The sequence below is a fragment of the Centrocercus urophasianus genome, unplaced genomic scaffold (genome assembly GCF_019232065.1).
Source record: "Centrocercus urophasianus isolate 14NV4802_14NV808 unplaced genomic scaffold, USGS_Curo_1.0 seq_15, whole genome shotgun sequence".
NCBI lineage: Eukaryota > Metazoa > Chordata > Aves > Galliformes > Phasianidae > Centrocercus > Centrocercus urophasianus.
In genome coordinates this window covers 13826642-13842411 of record NW_024884697.1, presented here as the reverse complement: position 1 = coordinate 13842411, position 15770 = coordinate 13826642, and the positions used below count along the sequence as shown (strand labels likewise).

The window sequence follows — 15770 nt, the reverse complement described above, 5'->3', positions numbered from 1 at the left end:
TGCCCACCACAACAGTGAGCTCCAAAAGCCCTGCATAGGGAGATCTTAACTTCTTGTTGGACTGAGCTGCCCAGGCCCCATCACCGTACACCTGCTTCAGACAGGTGTGGACAACTGCGGGCAGACACAGTGTTGGCAAAAAGTGGAAGACAATAAGAAACACTTAAATATTGATAGGAAACATTGGGTAACAGCTCTCCCATACTTTGGAATAAATTCCTCAGACTTCTGTCAGCAGAACGAAGGCCAACACTGTGAACTGCAAAAAGAAGGAAGTGCATTTGCACAAGAGAAGTTGATCAAGACCCACAGTGCTGAAACATGGCCGTTACAACAAAATGGCCCCCAAAAGGGAACAAACATCTAAATCGTATTTTAAAGTTCTGCTCCTGGTTTCAATAATTTACGATGTTTTTATTATTTTATGTCATGCTTTTGTTATATTTAAGTTTCTCTTGTACACTGAGTGAAGAGAAATGAGCTTTAATAAATAAAAGGAAGAATTCACATGACATTACAACAGCCTGAAGAAGAAAAAAGGACATTTCCAGTATTTCATTGTCAATACATCATTTATATCCCAGTTTCCTGTTGTACTTCAGCCTTGATCAGGCAGCAGAGCTTTCTTAGGGAAACATTGGCTGGATTCAAGTGAGGAGCACTGTCACTAATTATAAACACTCAGGGCTTCCAGGGGGAGAATGAGCATGCCATTGTTTCAGCTATGGAAGAGGTGTTCCCCCTCTTAACAGAGTCCCATAGGCCTGGGCATTTTAAAATTTAATTTTAGCCTATAGATCTTGTCTAATAAAGGACTGATTTTTTTTTTTTTTTTTTTTTTTTTTTTTTTTTTTTTTTTTTTTTCCCTGGAAGAAAAAATAATTAAGCTATCAGGGATATGCAACCTTTTCTGTCATGAGTTGTAGAAAAGCCAGGGACTGCCCAGCCCTGGGTCCCACAGCATTTGTGGCAAGACAGGGTGGTTACTCCTTCCATAAATCTCCATCTGAGTCTACAGTTATTTTGCCCTTTCTATGGAGAAGAACTGTTGTTCAGAGAATGTCAGGGAAGGCCAGACTCTGTTGCAAAGCTGCTCTGGTGACCAAAGAAGGTATTTTTGATACTCTGCTAAAGCTGAGCCAATTGTGTCCTGAAGGAATCTGTAGTACTGCTCTTGGCAAAAGAGAAGAAAGAAAATTTTCCTAAGAGTTTATGAAAGAGATTTGCAAAAAAGCTTTACTCACTAGGAATGTAAGGAGGATTATTGATATCATTAGCAGCACATCCAGGAAGTTGGCCTGTTAAGTCATTGGATGGTTCATTCATATCCTTTAATAAAAAGAGTAAGACATGTCAAAAGCCATGTTTTCTGTTTTGAAAAGAAGGGAAGGCAAATATAATCAGACTTACAATCCAGATCCCATCGTAGTCAAGGACATCCTTAAACTCCAGACACAACTGGGTCCACCATTCCACTGTTCTGGGGTTGGTGTAGTCAGGAAACACTGAGTATCCAGGAGGCAAGGACTAGAGTACATAGGTACAAATGTGCAGATACTTTTTCATTTCTGCTATACATCTTCTTTAACACTTTGAAGCAATAGTAGATTCAGCACATAAGAGAATTTAGTAGACTGACCTTTCCAATAGCAGGAGTTACGCCATCGGAGTTGTTTATCCAGACTCCCATTTCCTGTCCGAGGTCATATGGCCTGTAAGTACCTGGTTCTTCATCCTTGCTTATAAATGGATCCTGAAAACAGTGGTTACACTTGATTCATCTCAGAGACAATGGTTACTTTCTCTACTTCTACATTTCAGAACAATTTGATGTTATTAATACACACTGCAAAAATGTTGGAAGAAAACAGCGTTAAAATTTAGTAAGAGTAGAGAGCACATAATACTTTAGAAAAAATCATTAAAGAGTTGCTGGTATTTCTTGTGTAAGACCAAATTTAAGTGAAATTAATAAGCACCTTCACGTTTATTTTTACGAGACTATATTCAACAAATTTTGAAGAGGCACCAAATTTTATTTTCCTCCCTTCTGAGGTCACAAAACTTGGCATCTCTGGATTCCCTCCAAGAAAACTCCCGTATCAGCTTATCCAACTTCAGCATCTTAACTTTGGAACACCTAGAATATCTCAAAGAACTTGAAGTTGGGATACATCCAACCTTGTTAGACATTTCTTCAGACCCAGTGTCAACTGTGGTTGTTTTATGTCAACCCGGTGCAAAATAGCCCAAGTCCTCTACATCAAGTGGCCAAACTTCTCTGTTCCCAACAGGTGTGAAATCACCAGCAGCTTACATCCTGCAGATCATGCCTTCTGCCCCCACCATGGCCCAAGAGTAATCACCAACTCCCACTGCTGCCCGTTACAGAGACACAGCCAGTTTCTCATTGAAAGGAGGCCTGAACTGTGCCTGGGTAGGATGGTGGCCCGCCATACCAGTAAGTAATAATAGTAGGAATACTCTGAGATGCCTGTGAAGAACTCTGCTCACCAGCCAAGTGGGAATAAAAGGAGGTTAGTGTGCTTAGCAGAACGCCCCTAATTGGGAACAGCTATCTGCTTTGTATTATTTGGAATGAAGGAAGTTTGCAGCCATTTTAGAAGGGAATTCTTTCCTTTTCTCTTAGAAAATGTTATCCCCTCAAGCTCTGCTTAAGGCAAAAAAAACCTTTCAGTTACTACACACAAGAGGTAGAAATGCAACTGAAACAATCCTTCCTTGAGCAATAATACAAAGGAATTTTAATTAAAAAGTTATTGGAGTTTAAATACAAAACTGAAGGACAAAGAATATATGATCTCAAATGGTAATATCCTTTAAGGGCATGCTTTAAAACTCATTTTAGTGCCTAAATTAATTGCCTGATTTACTTGTACGCCCTACAACAGCTGTAGCCTGGTGAGGAAATTGTACTCTTCCATGTGTCAAAAACAAAAGCCCCTGCTAAACCCTCACCTTAACTGCAAAATAAAGTTCAGCTTTAACTACGTAGCTCCAACATCACTTCCATAATTAAAGAGTGTAAATGCCTATAGTGTTTTTAACTTATTGAACAGTTCAGTTTTGGAAAAGAGAAAACTGTCCATCTGCAGTAATTATCTTATTATTGTGGAAAATATGGCTCTCAAGAGACTTGAAGGCTGGAAGAAATCAGCTTAATTAGCTACTCCTAATCCAAACTTCTGGTATCGTTCAGCTGAAAGGTTATTCCTGTGCATAAATCTAATATATTATGCAGGTTTATCTATGTCCTAAAGAGAAATAAACTCTCCCAGTCCTAGTTTTGCATTCCATTGGTTGTTTATGGGAGAAGGAAGTTCATATCTGTTAAATCTTCCCTAACTCATCTTTTATCAGCTCTTAAAGAGGAGATGCTGAACAACCATGAGCAACCTCTGACTGGCTGCTCTGAAACCTGTGGGTCCCCTAGCACTTACCGAGACCAGCACAATTTCACCTGTGACCTCAAATATAGATTTTAACTCACATCCATAAAAACTCATTTCTGGAAATTTTAGCCTCTACAGCTCATGGAGCTAGATTTTAAAATGTTAAAGCTATTAAGTCTTGTTTTGAATCATAATCATGTTTGCACTGACTTCTTTTCTTAAAAAAGAAGAAATTCTCATTCATGTCATCTCTAGCTGTTTTCGTTTTTTAGTGTTTTAATGGAAGGTATGCAAGGTATTTAATTAGAGCTCCTCTTCAGTAATAATGTTTATAATTTTCCATTCTAATATTTTTTTTTTACTTTCAGAACTCTTCTTTGTTTCTAAACAATACATTTGTTCTGACTCAGAATAAGTCACAGCTGAAGTATGCACTTTATTCAGCACAGTAATGATGACAAAATACTGACACTCCTGCAAAATCTCCCTTACGTGGAGGTTGCTTCTCAAAGACAGCAGGAGAGAGAATTGCTGAGGGGCCGCACTGCTACCAGAGTGACCATAGACATAGAGAGCTCTCAGCATTGAATGAAATGGGACTGGGCTTCTGGATGGTGAGGCACCAGCTGCACACCAAACAGAGATGTGCAGAATCCATTCACAGCCCTTTCACTGGAGATTTTACTTGACATGAAGTGACAACAATCAGAGCACATCTCCTGAAATCAACGTGAGGTAGCCAACAGCCTGCTGCACTTGGGCAACTTACCCATTACTGTCACTACTCAAGGGGATCTAAACAGAAGATAATTCTTTCTGTATCAGACTGGATTATACTCATCTTGATTGAGGTTAGAATGGCTCTCATTTGGGAACAAAACTTTTCATATTGTTCCAGCTCCTGACTCAACTTATGGGAATGACGGAAATCACTAACAAAAATAACAGCCAAAATTTTGCAGAAATAGTAGCAGTTGTATGTAATAAAGGAGAGGTAGAAAATGTCACTAGCAGTGTAACCTGTACTTCCCAGGAGATTTTCAGAAATGGACAGCAAACTGGATCTTGCCTATGGTTTTTCTCAGAAGCGTATCTAAAGAGATGGAGCACAACACAGTCCTTGTTTACAGGTTAGTGGAGAGGGGGAAGGGGGACCTCTTAGTATTCACATGGGCTTATTGCATAATTGAAGAATGGTTGCTATGTTCCTTGTATCTGCCTAACTACTGAGATAGATTTATACAGCAACAGCTACTTGCCCTGCTCCAGCAAGTTCAGGAAGTGCTTTGAAAGCGTTGTTGAAGCTCACAAGTAAGAAGAAAATGTACCTCACCCATTATAATGTGACTTCACCCTTGTAGCTTCCTACACAGCAGAAAGTGCAAAACTATTGGAGACATCCTAACTTTGATGAGAAAGGTGTGATTACCATGTATTTACCAAAGGGTAAGAGTGCGTACAGGAAGAGCTACCCCAAACTCAGTGCTTTACTCTATATTCATGTCTCATAAACTAAAGATAACTCAATAAATAAGCAGGTAGTGTTTAAATGTTAGACCTGTAAGAGGCTAAGTGATCTTTAGAGAGGTGTTGAAAGATGGAGGGAGTGCAAACTGCAAAGCAATTGGAAAGAGCACTCATTCCTGTCTGTGTATGTGCTCAAGTTCAGATGATTTAGCTATTTATAACGATGGATCAAGTTAATTTGGGGCTAATTTTTTCTTGAAATTGCTCTCCATCAGAGTGACTTAATATTGTTACTGTTTAAGAACTGTGCCTTGGACCTCCAAGGACAGAAGCTTCCTCCAAGAATGGAAGTTTTACTGCTGCACCCTGGTACTTCTCACAATTTACAGATGCAGTAGCGCTGGGACAGATAAGGATATGTACATTTGAATTGCTGGCAAACAGTCCCACCATAAAGGCTGCTATTTCCATTACCAAAATGTAGGTGAGCTCTCAGTGTGTTTTTGTTTAAAATTCCTGTCTGTGAGTGCAATTATAGTGCAAAAAGTTAAAAATTAAGTCAATCGTAAGTACAGAGCAGGCCTGTTACATTGCCAAGGAATCTGGTAACTGTTTTAAAAGGAGAAAACACTGCCATGGATCTTTGAGGTACTGTTTGGCCCATCCCCAGCAGTATGCTAAATTTCCCAACAGATTTTGGAGGAGAAATAAGACCAGGGAGACACTTCTGACTTGCTATTTGAAGAAGAATGTCATTTTTAAATTGAGAAACTGCGGAAGCTCCCGGTTACCTTAGCTTCAGGAAAGATTTAACATACCATCAACCATGAAAAAGGCATTATCCCACAGATTTGGACTCTGCTGTTCAGTATATTATTCCTCAAGCCTTTGAAGACACCGCCATTGATCAAGGAAGAAATATGACTTATTTTAAAAAGGCTGGATCAGCTTAGAGCTCAAACATCTGTGGTCTGCCCCTTCTCAATTCATCTAGATTAACTGGTAACTTTACAAAGATGAGTCACCAATATAATGGAGGCAAAAGTGATGCAGATCTGTGTCATATGAGGCATTTTTTTTATAGAATTAAGGGAATATTACTGCCATTCTCCAAACACTGGGGGAACATTGTCTGGAGACTGTGAAATCCAGGTATTTACTAGACAGACTGCATTCAAACTGGGGCATCTGTGAGGGAGAGCCACTACAAAGAGATCTGAAGCTCACACCCCCATTAAAAGGGAGTAAAATACCTTTGTTAATTTCAACTAGTGAAAAAGGGCTGAGGGAGAATAAGCTTCTGCAAATAAGTATATCAAGAACACAAACAGCAGGATGTGAGACTGGAAATTTGAGCTATGTAAGAACCTAATGAAAGGTATAAGCTGATCATTTAGGAGATGTCCCTGCAAGGTCGTTGTCTCCTGTGGGTCACCTCAACCTGATTATATATTATGTGTGTGTTTATTTATTTATAACTGCAATTTAAGGCACTTTTTTTTCCCTAATCCTGCCCCTTGTGATCACAGTGAATAGATTATGACTGTTCTCTTCAGCAGCACTTTGTGCCCACTTGCTCCTTTCTCTGGGTCTTAGCATCCCTGCACTTTCCCATCACAGAAATGGGAGGTCATGCCACCACCCCTGCCTTAGCCAGGCTGTACAGTACTGTGCTGCAGTAGGGCCCTGCAGAGCAATGTCTTATGGACTCATCAAAGACTATTATTTAATTTACTTGCCACTAGCTTCCGTACCACCACTGACTTCTCTGTGGAGAAAAGTAATGTCAGTGCAAGGACATGTATGGGGACTGCTGGGGGGAGATGGCAATCTTGCAGGAAAATTTGACAAGGGAAAATAGAAATATCTGATTTTCACTTCCGCTCAAATGAATTCTTTTGTGTTTTCCTCCCTGGGGGCGACCAAAGGCCATCTGGACATAATCCTGGGCAACCAGCTCTAGGTGTCCTTGTTTGAGCTGGGCCTTGCACTGGATGACCTCCATAGGTTCCTTCCAGCCTCAACCACTTTGTGATTCTGTACATCAATATTGGTTAAAGGTTTAGCATACGTTTCCCACAATTTTTAGTGCAAACAAATTTCTCTTACATTAATTCAGATGAAAAAAAAAAGCATAAGACAACATGATTTATAGTTACTAGCTCCCCAGATTGATTGTGAGTAGATCTTTTCCACTATTCAGCTATTTCTGTCTGCATGTTAAACTCATTTGCTCATTATCAGAAAAAGAACTGCATTACAGCAATGCTATCTCAACTCAGACCTGAAAAGAAGCAATTTTTTTTCTTAGGTGAGTGGAAAAAATGAAAGAAAATTGATGTTATGGTAAAGAGATAATACTGGCACACACAGGTATCTGATAAATGCAGCACATTTAAATGTGACGTCTGCTGAAATTGTTGTTCAGCTCTTCTCAATAAATGACAAAAATAGAAGATGTTCCACAACAGCATGCATGCGTTAGCACCTGGATACTGCTATGAGCACTATGATGCAAATAGTTCTTATAAATGGAAAAATAATTAGCGACATTTTCGATTTACCAGAATAATGACACTGTGCATTCCTGCTGTCTTCAGCTCTTTGATGTACTCTGGCAGACCTGCATAATTCGTTTTGTCATATGTGAAGTCCAGGCGACGATCCATGTAGTCGATATCAAAATGCTGGACATCCTAAGCATTTTAAAAGCAAACATTGATGTATTTTAAACAGAAAATCAGAATGGGTGCAACCGTGTTCCTAGGGAGGAATTAACCTATGAAATGAGACCTAAGAGATTGATTATAATAACCATAAACGACTGAGGCCAAATTCAGTCTCTATAAGTTTATGTGGCAGCAGTGGGCAGAATGGATGCATGGAAGTCCTAGCTTAGCAACTACTTGGCAGTGATATGCATCAGCTCTGCCATAGTTTGTGTTTAAAATGCCAGCACCTTGTACTGCCACACACCAATAAATTGCTGTCACAGCGTTAAAGCACACCCAAGCCTAACCTGCCTGCAATGCAGCACTTAAATCTCATGTTTAAAGCCACTTCTAAACATTCTTTTGAGCTTTGTAAAGCTATGTAAAGATATTGCACAGACAATTCTGTGCAATTCTTGTGAAACCACTACGTAAGATTATGAGCATCCTTTTGTTCTACAGTTCTCTTCATGGGATAATCACATTTCCTCTAATATAATTTTATTCATCTCATTTCAGATTTCAAAACGAGCACGTATGGAGAAAAATTCATGCTTACAAAGGGGATGTCGTAGTGATGCATGCGTTTGGCAGTTTCCTTTACGACATCGAGGCTGGCATAACCCCACCGGGACAGATGAAATCCCAGAGACCAGTAGGCAGGCATGTGTGGGCGTCCAATGGCCTAGAGCAGGAATGAGGAATACAGAAGTTCAAATGGTGAGGTGAAGATTTTAGGGAGACAAATCATCCTGAATTGCCAGGAGAGGCTCTCAGCTCATTTAAGCCACAAGGGTCAGAATACAAGTATCACGCGCACTTGAAATACCCCTTACTTTCTCAGACATCTCACTGCACCACATACTTCATTGTAAAACGTACAATATGCTTTGCTTTAACACGGGCTTTAAAACAGTTTCTCCTGGTGGACCTAACCCTTTGGTCAACAAAAGGCAAATCTCCAGCATTGCACGCATGTCAGCTTTGCTGATTTCTCTTGCCACATCCAGCTGAACTAATTCATCTGATGTTTATTTGAGCTGTCTGAAGTTTTAATCATATTTGCGCACCTCCCTGATGAAATCCAGTTGCTCATGACTGACTGTTGATATTGCTGGCCCACAGCAATGTGTTGCCAGGTGTCACCAAACCCCCTCAAGGTCAGAGTTACCATTTGCTCTATCAAAATTCTCAACTGAAACACAGTTGTGAGTTAAGCATTACTTTATAAATATTTGATTTCAACCTGCTCCGTGTAATTCAGCTGCAAATTGCATGAGGAAACTTGTTTGCAAGCAGGGGAGTGTGAGATGTCCTGGTCTGCTTGCCAGGGAAGCTGCTGGGGCAGCAAACAACAACTGTAGGTCACTTTGAGAAAAATGGTGAAACCCTCCCTCGTCTCATTGCTGTACACTGCTGTTTTCTGGGGGAAATATTTCAAAATCCACATTCCCATTTTAAACAGTTAGATCCCATGAAATTAGGTTTTGTTCAGTAATTCTAAGACCCTTGCAGGCAACACATGAAAGTCTACTAGCTAGTAAGAACCCTTGATTGTTAATCAGTCACAGCTATTGACTCCCTTTGGCTACGTAACCATTCCTCCCTTGTTTCCTTATAAATCTCCATACCTAATTATGCTAGGAAGTGGAAACAATTAAACTTGAATATTGACAGCTAAAATCCATCAACTTTAATTAGATAAAAGAATACACTCCTGGCACTTCCTATCAGTTGCATGGCTAAGCCCTCCAGATATTTCAGTGCATAGAGGTATTTCTTCCTTCATGAATTTGAACAGAATCTGACCAGGGACAGTAATGCTGGACTTAAAATTGCTCCAGAAGATGTCATAGACTGTAGAGGTGACGGGAATTGCAAACTGCAGCGGACAGAAAAACAGATGGAGGAAAAGCAGAGGGTGTTTTAATGCCTCTGAGCACTTCACAGGGGAACTCGCAGGGTCACTTGCTTGTCCACAAACAGATGATGGGTTGTGTACAGACAGGTCAACTTCACACATTCATGATGACAGCATGACAGATTTGTCTGCACAGTACATTTTCACTGATTGGGATTTCTCACCTATGGCAAGCTGTAGGAGGCCAGAACATCTGGGGGTTAATGGTTTGAATCCTTCCAGCAAGGATGGGCTGGCTGAGCACTGTACCCCTCATGTACTTGTTCCTCATCCCATTCCACCAGATTTAACCCTTTTCAGCCTCCTTACCTCCTATGTGAAGCTGGAGATGAAGCCAAGAGAAGAAGTAAACACGACTACCAGCAGCTTGGTACTGCACCATTGCCATGAGAGGCCCTGGACACAGGAATGTGGCCTCAAATCACATATAGGGGACACCCGAGGGCAGAGACCTCCACCAAAGTGCAATCTCCCCAGTTGCACCTGATCCTGCAGGCCATCCCTCCAGCTCTGCTAGGGTTTCCTGTGGAGAGCTGGGCAGGAGCAATGGCTCGGGATTATCCCCTGGGCACCTGCAGCATAGTGCTGTGGTGTCCAGCACAGCACCTTCAGGGCAAGTTTGCTCCTCTATCACAACTGCACTCACCATATCACAGACAAATTCATCCAAGGAGGCAGCAGAGCTTGTTTTAGCCCAGATAGGCTGCAAGATGGTCTCTGTGAACCCCACCATTTGTGCTCCAAAAGCAACTGCACAGTCTGCCTGTGTTTTCTCTGCAGTAAACAGAGTGTGACCTCTCCAATAAAGGTTAAAAAAACAGAACAAAACAAAAGAACTCCCTGATGAAACAAAACCATTTGTGTACAGGCTTCTTCCCTTGGATAAAAAGAAGATGGAGAAACAGCTGATAAATATTAATCCTGCTGCTGGATGCAGAGCCCGGTGTCCTGGCAAGATGCCTGCATGGCACAGAGACCAGCACCAAGGTCATCCTCTGAGCTGGCTGCTAGGGAGGAAGCCTACAATGCCCCAGGTCTTTCCTGGACACGGGACACTGCTGGTACGCATGCTGATGAACTTGGGACATCATCCATGCCAAATTCCATAGATAAACGGGGATTAATTTCCACCCTGTGTGCTGCACTGAGCGCCTGGTGGATGGCAGCGAGGCCGAGGTGAGGCTGGGGCCATCAAGGCACCAGGCAGGGCCTTCCCCTGAGACACTGCCTTGTCCCCAGCACTGGGGAATGCTGTGGGTTGGCTGTGCTCTGTGCCATGGCTCTGCAGACCTCAGAGCTGCCCTGAGGCAAGGCAATATTTTGTGACAGCATCCCTTGAGGAGCTCAGGATTACAGTTGAACAAATGGAAGAAAATCCACCTTGCAAGCAAGATATTAACTTTTAAAGCAATTAGTTCCCCAGGTTGGCCAGGCTGGAGCAGCTATGGTAAGCGTAATTGAAATGAACAGAACATTTGAAGAGGAAGGATGAAAACAGGGCAGCTGGGAAAACAAATGTTCTTTCTTCTAATTATGCTGCGGACTCTCTCTAATGGATCCCCCTGAAGCCTCCTGATAAAGTAAGTGGCATATGGTACCTACGTGCAGATGGATTGGCAGGGGCAGAGATGCGATTCTGCAGACCTGAAAGTTGTGTTGGATTTGATACATATTTAGGATCTAGTTAATTCATATAGATTGCATTCTGCATACAAATGAACATAAAATGCAGTGCACAGAAAATCTGATAGGCAAAACTGACTTGCGAAGAATCAAAAAAGGTAAATGAGGTATAGCAGGGGAACTGAAGGAGGAAAACATGAGAAATGCAGAAACAGCAAACATATGGAGGATCCAGACTGAGAAAAGAGAAAAAAAAAAAAGAAAGATACAGTAGTGCAGAAGTAGAAAAATAGATCTTATTTTCAATACCACCATTCCTCCTGCACTTGGTTCATAAATAACTAACCGTTGTTTAATAGGTTCACTGTCAGTTTACCCGGGTTTGCATAACTTAGCCTTATGTAATTTTTGAACTTTTCTCAGATGCACCTCAGAGCAGATACATCTGGGAGGTCTCCTGAATGTACTTCTCAATGAGAACAAAGCTCAGCGAGCAGCTGAAAGCTGTGACCAGGAAGCAGGTGAACAGCATTCCCTCTTCCTGTGTTGGGCTGTTGGACAGATGACATTATTACCATGGGCATCTCAAGTGGATGATGATGTGAACTAAATTATAAATGTCAAACAATAAAAAGCGGGTCCCTGTACTACCGCTCAAGTAGGTGGCTGGGCTGGATTGCTCCTGAGATTCTTTCCCCCAGAACTGTCCCACAGGTCTGAGAGGAGGAAGTAAAGCAGCACTTCGCTCTTAAAACAGAGTTGGGAGTCATGCACTATGCTCTGTTAGGAACTCATGTTTTACTGCTGTACACTTTTACTCCATCCTGAGCTGACACTGGTGCATTTGACACCCATGATCCAATATGGCCTTTGGTTGCAAAGTCCCAGCTGGGCTCATCTCTTCAGCCCACCACTGCTTCTTCCCATCCTCCCACAGATTTGGGGCATTTGCCATAATAAGTGAGATTACTATAACTGTTCTGCACACCAAACCTCTTCTGCAGTAGGAGAAAAGTGTGATTACCATCAAATAGATATATTTAACTGTGGCAGGACCAGCTTTGATTTGCTGGGAGCCGTGCCCCTCATGGCCAGGCTCTAGGATGGGAGGGACCAGAAGCACTGGTATGGAGGTTTCTTCTTCCCATTATACCATGCTCAACACACACCTGATAGTCACCATCACTGCTGCAGAGCTCAGTGATGGTGGCAGGCTATGTTCTGGAGCCCAGTTCATGAACTCTCTTGATCTGTTCCTCACAAGACACAGCAGGGCTCCTGCTTTCCACTCGCTGATTTCCCACTGCCTCAGTCACCCTTGAAGCCAGCTTAAAGCAGATTAGCATGGCCTTCACTGCCATCCTTCTTTGCCCCATGGACAGATGGGGGGCTGCTGAGAGCTGCCTTACAGGCATCAGCCAAACTCCTCCCTTCCAACCCCTCTCCTTCCCTGGTCAAGTCCTCTTATTGTGAGAGAAAACATAACTGAAAAATAGTCTTTTCTGTCTCTTCCACCTTCCCACATATCTTGCACATAAAAGCCAAATCATTACCCTAGAGACAAATATGCTAATTGCAACATTTGTGATCTGGGAATTTCAGAATGTTTACTGAAGAAGTTATTATTTCACTGTGAAATTGCTACCATGCATTCTTCAGGATTCCCCAGACAGGCAAACACAAGCTCAGAGAATACAGAGCAGGGGATTTTTTGTCCTGGTGCGTGACATTCTAGTTAGGAAATACCCACCAGCTCCCTTCTCCTTATTTTCTCTGCTCCAGCTGCATTTCCAGAGAGGCAGGGGTGGAAAATGAGCTGCCAGCACTCCCCAGCTGGGGAGGGAGTAGTCTCTCATTTTATTTTCAGTTGTTGGCCACCTGCTAAGCCACAGAAACACTGCCTTCAAACACCAGCAGAACAAAAGAAACGGGATGGTTCTCACCTCTGTGCAGTGATGCCCCTGAAATAGGAACTTTCAGCACAGAGATCACAACTCTGTCCATGTGGATGGGTCTCTTGGCTTTTAATGCTCGATCACCAATGTGGAAGTACAAAAACCAGCTTTCTGGTTGATCTATGACATTGGAACTGCAGGGTGGAAAGATGTGCAGAGGGGTTGGGAGCTGCAGACTTCTGAGAGAAGGAGCCAGGTTAGGGTAGGCATAGAGTATAGAGGCTTTAAACAACCAGCAAGGGCAAAATGCTGCTTTCTTTACGTAAAGAGCTTGGTTCCAAGACAGTGTTTCTGTGAAGGGCCCAGTTAATGCACCACTTGTATTTGGTGACCAGGAGGAGCATGTCACCTGCCATGTTTAGCAAGGTAGCTCCCACTGCTTACACACTCCTGAACCAGCAATTTCCCCATGTATTCTCAGTTCTTTGGAAAATACTGAGCAACTGAAAAACAAATAGTTATGCTGTACTCTGTGAGACAGGAGTAAATAAGGTTTTTCCACATCCCTGCTCTCAAATACCAATACATGAGTTTTCATTAGTGAAACACAGACTAATTTGTCCAGAATGAACGGGTGGCAAGCACAGGTTTGATGCCTTTGAAGTTCATTCTACACCTCGGTAGGCAAGCAGAGATAAAGCTCCCAAACATTCCCATCTGTGCTCAGCATCCTTTTAATGCTTCCTTCTCCCAGTTCTGTGGCAGAGCAGGAGAGATACAAGCCACCCTTTTGCACTGAAGCCTCTTCAAGCAGGGTTTGAAACTTCGGCCACTTTCACCCAAGAGCTCTAAAATATGAGGTGCCCACACGTTTTGTAAAAATCAGTGTCAGATCAGGGGAGAGTGACTCAAATCATCCCCAGTATCCCTCATCCTGCCCTCTAGCAGTCAGACTGCTGCCAGACAGCTCCCTGTCACTGTCACCAAGAAGCCTTTGGAAGCTCCAGAATACCCAGAGTGAAGAAGTTGAACCAGATCGAAACAACCATGAGGGCCTTTTCTATGCATGCAAATGAAGGAGAAAAAAAAAAGAAAAAAAAAAGATGAATGATTTAGACTAAGAGGAAAAAACAGCTGCTTTAATCACATTAATAGAGCAGAGTAAGCTCTTCATTGTTGTTTCCTCCTCTCATAAGCTCTCTGATTCATGCAAATCAAGAAGACAACAAAGGGGAAAGGGTTGGAAAATCTGTCCACTTCCCTCAGCTGAATACCGAGTGAAAAACAAGGAGAAAACAATACTATCAGCCATAAGTTTGGACGGTTAGTAGAACACATGGATAGTTCTCATATGTTGTGAGAGTGGGCCACACAATCAGAATCCAATGATTTACATAACTATCTTTCCCTTATGGAAAAATCCCAAAGTGTAGCAGTAGGAAAGTACCTCTGCTGTAGTAATGCAGCGTAGCCCAGATGCTGATAAGAAGGCTTTTGTTTACAATATCCATTGGATTTTGATCAGTTCCTAGCAATGCTCTGCCTATCAGCATTTCTATATTACTTTTAAATGTACCGATCTGTTAGAATCATGGAGCAGAAGTATGTATAATTATAAAATTATACCAATGAAAGGAAGGCTTGAGGAGCACCTGAAGTGGACCACAGCATCAATTGCCTGGCTTTGAGGCAAATCTAGATCAATATTTGGCCAACTTATTCTTACCAACTTCTGACAGAGCACCTTCTCAGCCTCCTTGGATGGTCGATTCAAGTGTTCAGTTCCTATTATAGAAAAAAATGATTTCTCTGCCTCCAAATGTTTATCTTCTGCAGACTAAGGCAGCACTGTATTCTCATTGGAAACAAGGAGCAAGCAATCACCATTCTCATCACAAGAAGCCTGCTACTATTCCCCTGCTTCGAGTTTTGTGCCTAGTAGCTGAGTACAGCTGCGCAGGAAGGGGCTTCAGCAAAAATTCTTTTCAAAGTGTCCTGTGTTATTTTCTTTTTGATAACAGTCTGTGCTCTCCTTAGTCTTCTTCTAATACTGATGTATTCATAGGACTTTTGTTTCTGCTGTTTGTCCTTCCACACCACATCAGCTGCCACTGTGTATGAGCGGTGGGACCAAGCTTTGGCAGAGTTGCCTGCTGCTAACCCAGTACCGATGGAGCTTGTTCCAAGGCACTGCCCCACGCGCCCTAAGCGCTTCCTACTAACCTCTGTGTATTGCTGAATGACATTTTCAGGAGTTGGACCAAGGAAGAGATAGAAGTCAAGGATCCCTCCAATAGTGCGGAAAGTTAAGGATGGGTTTGGACTCAGAGAGACTTCTGAAAAGGAAAAACAGGTACTCAGGACTAACTTACTTTGCACAGTGAGTATGTGTGCTGGTCTCCTCCAAGCATTAATATGTCCCCCAGGTAGAGGTGCATGGGGGTCATGGGTCATTCCCTGATGCTTTGCCATATGATCTGATGGGCACACAGGACCTGTTCATAGGCTAGCAATTGTCCAGACTTTCTGCAGTCTGCATCTTCTGATTGGCATCTTGCAGCAGTAAATCACAGAAACCCACACAGATAGGTTTGCCCAGAATCATTTGTCTCAGTTTCATTTATATCGCAAGAAACAACAAGCTTGTGCTTAATGTTCCACTGTGCTATTTTAATCTTCCTATTGGAAGTCATTGCCTGCCAGGGGAAGCTGCTTTTATAGACTGAATGAAGATTCCCCT

At 42.3% G+C, this 15770-nt stretch overlaps 1 protein-coding gene across 1 annotated transcript in view; it reads right to left on the bottom strand.

The window, feature by feature from the left end:
* The window catches only part of LOC122158813 (sucrase-isomaltase, intestinal-like), a 47450-nt gene that overhangs the window by 18563 nt on the left and 13117 nt on the right, over positions 1-15770 (bottom strand). Inside the window, exons 7-12 of the mRNA XM_042815830.1 lie at positions 15254-15366; positions 8151-8276; positions 7445-7576; positions 1640-1753; positions 1411-1527; positions 1245-1329 (exon numbers count right to left, since the gene is read on the bottom strand). Coding sequence (XP_042671764.1) covers positions 1245-1329; positions 1411-1527; positions 1640-1753; positions 7445-7576; positions 8151-8276; positions 15254-15366 — 687 coding nt within the window. The remainder of the gene's footprint in view (positions 1-1244; positions 1330-1410; positions 1528-1639; positions 1754-7444; positions 7577-8150; positions 8277-15253; positions 15367-15770) is intronic.